Below are 7,612 nucleotides of genomic sequence, written 5' to 3'. Positions count from 1 at the left end.
GTTAGGTGTTCTTAAATACATGCATGTGTCTTCAAAAAGATAGTAAGCACTTAATTATAGTTGATTAACACATATTTTCACTTTAATTTTACCATTAACCACTGTACATGTGTAATTGCATAATTGTTCTTGATATACATGGACATTACATGCATTATTTGAAATCTTGTGCACTATTAATTCAGTCACACAATTGTAATTTCATTAGTTAAGTTGATTTTAAGTGTACTTGTTATGTAACAGGACTAAAAAGATAACAATATTTAAATAAAATTTCTAGTTTTAGTACTAACGTTTAGGCCGGTGGCTAATTGACTAGATATGTAACTTGTGAGTGTCATTTACATTTAATTTTTCTAACATGCAACATTCTAAGTTTCTAACATGTCATCTAACTAGACAATAACAAATCAATACTTCATTTTGATCTGAATGTCACAACTGACTATATCTCAAAACTAAGAAAAGAATTGATACTTTAAATTATTGGTGGAAGCAAGTTCATGAACTTAACTTTTATAGGTTGTGCGAGAAGATAAAGCTAAGTCCAAAGAGAGTCATATCACCTTATTAAAAACAGGAGTAACAAAATACATTATTTTAGAGTTTTTAGTACCACAAGTTCAGTGAATAAGATGATGAATCTAGAAAGAAGAAATCAATTTTGCAAGTCAAATACCATGAATATTACTATCAATCTGACGCAGGCTGAAAAAGAATTAGAAAATGTATTATTTTAAGAGCTTTTAAAGAGATGAAAGATAATAAAATTAATAAACAGAAATTACAACTTCTTTATCCTATAAGAATGTATAAGATAATTAAAGCATAAGAAATATACAATGTACTTATCTTAAGAAAAAGCTATATTGAACATCATGAACAATAAAACATATGAAGTGTAAAGGGGAAAAGAAAAAGAAAGAAGAAAAAGAAAATTTTACAAGATTTAGAAAACTAGGAAAAGAAGGGGAAATCAAATTATCTTACTCATTATATAAGAAGAAGTTTTACAACATTTATGTATTCCTCAAATCATCATTCGCCTGATCGCCTCACTTATTTCGTCAATAATAAATTAAACGAAGAATTAATTTTGAAATCTTAAACTAATGAAGACTTTTTTCATTATGAAACTAGTTTCTTCAGATCTAAAGCCACGACAATACTAATGGATTTGTTTATGGTTTATGTTAGTAAGTCAGTAATTTAATTTTAGAAATACATTTAAAATAAACAAAAATTGAAATGAGATATATTTAGAAAAACCTAGTATATTCAAGAAAAGTGTAGTTTTTCGTGTTATAATAGTAGCTATTTGGATAGTGAGTTGATAGGGCTGATTTTGGGGGGAAACAAACTTTTATGTTCCCGCCAATTGATTCAACGAATGAACCAAAACGACGTCGCATGGCATGTGCCACGCAGCAGCACTTTAATTGACAGCTCACTGTCCTCCTTGACACAGGTCAAAGTACCAATTTACCCTTCACAATTACATAATGTCAACTTACCATCCGTACAAGTAGTAGCAGTGGAATTAACTCAAAGCACCCATAAAATTTCTCAAGGCAAGATAGATACCGATTATCACACTGAAATCGAATTTTTTTATACCATAATTTTGATATTATGTTATTTAGTACGGTAATTGATAGGTATTTTAAAAGTTTGATATTTAATATGGTATTCAAAATATTTTAAAAAAGTAGACCGAAATACCGAATACCGTACCGAAATATAGAGTTACATGTACAATTCATATATATTAGTACTATATTATAATCCTAACAAATATATAAACTAGAATTAGACAAAACTAATTGTTTGGAGGTTGAAATTTTAACTAATCTATCTTGATTGAAACACCCTTTTTGTGTAATTGATTTACGAAGGGTATTGCTTGTACTTTCTTTTGATTATTTTTACATGTGTAAGGTGTTAGTACGATATAATTGAGACGTTTTTTGAATAGTGAAAGTCATAATTCTTTACGATATGAGTATATGTAAGTTGAAGTCGAACAAACTATGACTACCGATTTACCATACCATAAAATACCAAAATCGAACTTTAAAATACCGAATTAATTGGGTATGATAATGGTATAATGTTTTTAGAAACCGAAACCGAAGGCCCCTTGCTTTAGCTTAGGGAGAAGATAGTCATTACAGGTACAGTATCGGTGTAATTTTGTGAAAATCCAAGACTCTTTTCATATGAGTCATGGATATAAATAGCAAATTTCCAGACGCGAGTTTTTTCAAATCAGTCATTCGCTCCCATTCTCATTTTCTCATAATAAACCCCTATTTCTCTTACAAAAAATTCACATTTCTTCTTTTTCGTTTCTATTGATTTTTCGATTGTCTTCGAATCATCTCTCTTTTTTTTTCTTTGATTTTCAACTTATTATTTCAAGTTTTGGAGTGCTCAATCGAACACTTTTCATGTTTTTCAGTACTATTCGAAACCCTTAACCGACTCATTGCGCCGCAAACTACTCCCATTTGAGTTTTGAAACCCTAATTAGGGTTTCAGTTCCAAAAGCCTTGCTCCTTGGTTAACAACTATGTGAGTTTTTTTCCCCCTTCATATGCTTCTTTAATTTTATTATTTGAGCATGTTTCTTCTTTGCATGTCACTTTTGAAACACTAATTCGGGTTGAAATCGGGTTTTGTTGTTGTTGTTGTTGTCAAATGGGATGTTATTCTCAGTTCATCTGGAAGCATTTGTCACATTTAATTATTTACTAACCCTAATTTTTTATGTTGGACTCTAAGGACCCGTTTGGCCATGAGAATTATTCACTTTTTTCTGGATTTTTTTTTTCATTTTAATTTAAAATCAGTGTTCAGCCATGAAAATTTCAGATACAAGTTGAGTTTGGAATTTGGAAAACACCTAAAACCCTGATTTAATTATTTTTTTTGCACATTCAAACAGCCAAATATTTTGTTTGTAAAAACTATAACCAAACTCCATTTTCAACTACTAGCTTTAAGAATTCCAAATAATGTAAAAAATATTAGGTTTCTATGGCCAAACAAATACTAAGATTGTGGTTTTAGTGGTGTTTATGGATGTGTGAAATGTGATATATTAGTAGGCATTTTCGACTTTGTTTTGAAGCATGTGTTAGAACCATAGATTGGGGTTGTAATTGGAGATTGTGTTTTTGGTGGGGTTAATAAGTCTGTTATCCGAAATATATAGTGTATTGGTTAGACTTTTGTTTCGACCACAACTTGTTTTGGACTGAGGCATAATTGTTGTTGTTGTTGTTCGTTAGACTTTTGTTATCTTCGTATTTGAAAGCTTGTTATATTAACAGTAGCTTTAGTGAACCTTTATTTAGTGAAGCACTTGGTAAGATTGGGATACGACAGTTTTGGTTTTGAAGTTTCTGCTGTTGTCTATTGAATTTTAAATCATTTTACTATATGGTCTCAGAAAGCCCTTAAGTTTATTAGGATTTGGGATATTCAGGTGATACCATGGTTTGTATCAAGTTTTTGACATTTAAGTGCTTGCTATGTCTCTCCGTGTAAGATATAGACCTTCTTGTCCAGACCGTAAAGTATTGAGTTAAAGTTGGAAATTTTGGTGATGTTCCCCAAGTTTTGGGAAAATATAATTCGCGAGAACATGTATATTATCTATCAACTTATTTTGATCAGGTAAATATTATTTATATTGTAACGGGCAGCTCTGCAGCTCATAACTGATTCAGTACTTATCGAAAAAATTGGGGAGACATTAGGTTTTGGTGAGTGATAAGATATAACTATAAAAACAGTTCGAGGCTGTCCATATGAGTTTCAAGCTTTATAAATTTCTAAAGGGATGATGATTTAACAATGCTTACTCTCAGCAACATGTTGTAGATTATTGAAACTGGAGTTATTGAAATTGTATAGAGGGTTTCTTCAGATTGCAGTTCTCATTTTTCTCGTTTTTTTTAATTAACTTTTGTATTTTTTGTTTTTTCTTGTCCAGATTATTCAAGTCAGAGCCATACGATGCCAGAACAAAGACAAGGAAATGGCCCCCCTGCAAATGGGAATGCGGCAGGTGGAAATGCTTATACAATTGACTTGCCTACCTTTAGTAGGCGATTGAAGGACTTGTATTCACACTGGCGTGAACATAAAGATGAGTTTTGGGGTTCTTCTGATGTCCTTGCTATAGCTACTCCACCACCTTCAGAGGACTTGAGATACTTGAAATCCTCAGCTGTAAATGTATGGTTACTTGGGTATGAGTTTCCTGAGACTATAATGGTCTTTGGCAACAAGCAGATACATTTTTTGTGTAGCCAAAAGAAAGCTTCGTTGCTGGATGTTGTGAAATTGACTGCTAAAGAAGCCGTGGGAGTGGAAGTTGTCATGCATGTGAAGGCCAAAAGTGAGGATGGGACTACTAAAATGGACAACGTGCTCCATGCTATTCATGTGAAGTCAATATCAGATGCTTATAATACCCCTGTTATTGGATATATTGCACGAGAAGGCCCTGAAGGAAAACTCTTGGAGGCATGGACTAAGAAGATAAAAGATTCTGGCCTTCAGCTAAGTGATATAACAAATGGACTTTCTGACCTTTTTGCTGTGAAGGACCAAAATGAGCTTGTTAACGTGAAGAAAGCGGCACATTTGACTGCTTCTGCTATGAAGAACTTTGTTGTTCCAAAGCTTGAGAAAGTAATTGATGAGGAGAAGAAAGTAACTCATTCCTCGTTAATGGATGACACAGAAAAGGCTATTTTGGAGCCTGCTAAAGTCAAGGTGAAGCTGAAAGCTGAGAATGTTGATATATGTTACCCTCCAATCTTCCAGAGTGGTGGCATTTTTGATCTTAGACCTAGTGCTACAAGCAACGATGACGGTTTGTATTATGATTCTGCCAGTGCCATCATATGTGCAATTGGTTCACGATACAGCAGCTACTGTTCGAATATTGCCAGAACATTTCTAATTGATTCCACTCAGATGCAGACCAAGTCTTATGAAGTGCTTCTTAAAGCCCAGGAGGCGGCAATAGGTGCATTGAAACCTGGTAACAAGGTCAGTGCTGTTTATCAAGCAGCTCTTGCTGTGGTTGACAGGGATGCTCCTGAATTGGTTAACAACCTGACAAAATCTGCTGGGACAGGGATTGGTCTTGAGTTTCGAGAGTCAGGGTTGATCTTAAATGCTAAGAATGATAAACTGTTGAGACCAGGAATGGTTTTCAACGTGTCACTTGGTTTTCACAATTTGCAGAATGAGACCAACAAAGAAAAGAGCCGGAATTTTTCACTTTTGCTAGCAGATACTGTGATTGTCACAAATGATGGCAGTGATGTGGTCACCCATTTGAGCTCCAAAGCTTTGAAGGATGTGGCCTATTCATTCAATGAAGAAGAAGAAGAACAAGAAGAGGAGCTACAAGTGAAAGCCAAGTCCATTGGTAGGGATACCATGTATTCCAAGACAACACTTAGGTCTGACAATCATGAGATTTCAAGAGAAGAGAAGCGGAGGCTGCATCAGGAAGAACTTGCCCGTCAGAAGAATGAAGAGACTGCTCGACGTCTGGCTGGTGAAGAAGCCTTAACTGGGAATAGCAGGAATGCGGCTAAGACTTCAGCTGACGTTGTTGCCTATAAGAATGTCAATGACCTGCCACCACCCAGAGAGATGATTATTCAGGTTGACCAGAAGAATGAGGCCATCCTTCTACCAATATATGGTAATTTGATTCCTTTCCATGTGGCTACTGTTAAGACTGTTTCAAGCCAACAGGATACCCACCGTAGCTGCTACATCCGAATCATATTTAATGTTCCTGGTGGTCCTTTCACACCTACTGATGCGAAGAACCAAGGTGCCATTTACCTAAAAGAAGTTTCATTTCGTTCTAAGGATCCTAGGCACATAAGTGAAATGGTCCAGGTGATTAAAACACTTAGACGTAATTTTATGGCAAGGGAGTCTGAGAGAGCCGAAAGAGCAACTTTAGTGACTCAGGAAAAACTTACCCTTGCTGGGAATAAATTCAAGCCAGTTAGGCTACCTGACTTGTGGATTCGTCCCACATTTGGTGGTCGTGCACGAAAGCTTAGTGGTACACTCGAAGCTCATGCCAATGGTTTCCGGTATTCAACTACAAGACAAGATGAACGTGTTGACATCATGTATGGTAATATCAAGCATGCGTTCTTCCAGCCAGCAGAGAAGGAGATGATTACCCTTCTTCACTTTCATCTGCACAACCACATAATGGTGGGGAACAAGAAGACAAAGGATGTTCAGTTCTATGTTGAGGTAATGGATGTGGTCCAAACGCTTGGAGGTGGAAAGAGGTCTGCGTATGATCCAGATGAGATTGAGGAAGAACAGAGGGAAAGAGATAGGAAGAACAAAATCAACATGGACTTCCAGAGTTTTGTGAACCGGGTGAATGATATTTGGGGCCAGCCTCAGTTTAAGGGATTTGACCTGGAGTTTGATCAACCTCTGAGGGAACTTGGGTTCCATGGGGTGCCCTATAAATCATCAGCTTTCATTGTACCAACCTCCAGCTGTTTGGTTGAGCTGGTAGAGACCCCATTCCTTGTGATAACCCTAAGTGAGATTGAGATTGTTAACTTGGAGAGAGTTGGATTTGGGCAGAAGAACTGTGATATGGCAATTGTTTTCAAGGACTTCAAGCGCGACGTCATGCGGATAGATTCGATTCCTACTTCATCCCTCGATGGCATCAAGGAATGGCTTGACACAACTGACATCAAGTATTATGAGAGCAAGGTGAATCTGAATTGGCGTCAAGTATTGAAGACCATAACTGATGATCCGCAGAAGTTTATTGATGATGGTGGTTGGGAATTCTTAAACTTGGAAGGTTCTGACTCGTCATCTGGAGATTCAGAGTCTGACCAAGGTTATGAACCTTCAGATGCTGAACCTGAGTCTGATTCTGAAGATGAAGAATCTGATAGTGAATCTCTGGTGGAGTCTGAAGATGATGAGGAAGAAGATGAAGATGAAGATTCAGAGGAGGAAAAAGGTAAAACATGGGAAGAGCTGGAGAAAGAAGCAAGCCATGCAGACAGGGAGATTGGGAATGAATCAGATAGCGAGGATGAGAGGAGGAGGAGAAAGAAGAATTTTGGCAAGTCACGTGCTGGTCCCAGTTCTGCTGCCAGCAAGCGAATGAAGTTCAGGTAGATGGGGTTAGAAGACCGTTTAGGATGCGCAGAATCAAGTCGTCTAGAAATAGTTATTTAAAGTATTCTGGATCTTAGAGATGCTATGATGTAGTTTCTTCTATTGCTGGTTTTGGTTCTAATTAGGTAGTAGCTTTAATCTTATGTAAATTACTAGCCTCAGATCTATGGAAACATATCCCTAATGTTATCTGTTTTGCCTGTGACAAAACCTGCTTGGTTGTTTTCTGGGAGTGGCATATATTCGGCAAGTTGTCTTGAGACCAATTTTAAGCAATATCAGACATGAAATGTTAGCTTTATGCCTTCTCTTGGCCTTTTAATTTTGTTCCTTTTAGTTTATTCGAAGCTTCTGCTCGTACCTAAATTTACTGGATGCTGAAGAAGCACGGCCCAAACTT

General features: G+C 36.2%; 1 protein-coding gene across 1 annotated transcript; it reads left to right on the top strand.

Moving 5' to 3' along the window:
- Positions 1 to 2,270: 2,270 nt before the first annotated feature.
- On the top strand, positions 2,271 to 7,513 carry LOC132064408 (FACT complex subunit SPT16-like). Its single transcript, XM_059457379.1, has 2 exons — positions 2,271 to 2,574; positions 4,001 to 7,513. Exon 2 carries the CDS (start codon positions 4,024 to 4,026, stop codon positions 7,210 to 7,212), a length of 3,189 nt encoding a protein of 1,062 aa, XP_059313362.1. The 5' UTR covers positions 2,271 to 2,574; positions 4,001 to 4,023; the 3' UTR covers positions 7,213 to 7,513.
- Positions 7,514 to 7,612: the final 99 nt, after the last annotated feature.

This window comes from Lycium ferocissimum, chromosome 7, assembly GCF_029784015.1.
Source record: "Lycium ferocissimum isolate CSIRO_LF1 chromosome 7, AGI_CSIRO_Lferr_CH_V1, whole genome shotgun sequence".
NCBI classification, from domain to species: Eukaryota; Viridiplantae; Streptophyta; class Magnoliopsida; order Solanales; family Solanaceae; genus Lycium; species Lycium ferocissimum.
Note: the sequence above shows the minus strand (reverse complement) of the source record. Positions and strands in the feature narration are given on the sequence as shown.

Coding starts and splice junctions, on each gene's coding strand:
- LOC132064408 (XM_059457379.1), top strand. CDS start 4,024: ATGCCAGAACAAAGACAAGGAAATGGCCCCCCTGCAAATGGGAATGCG.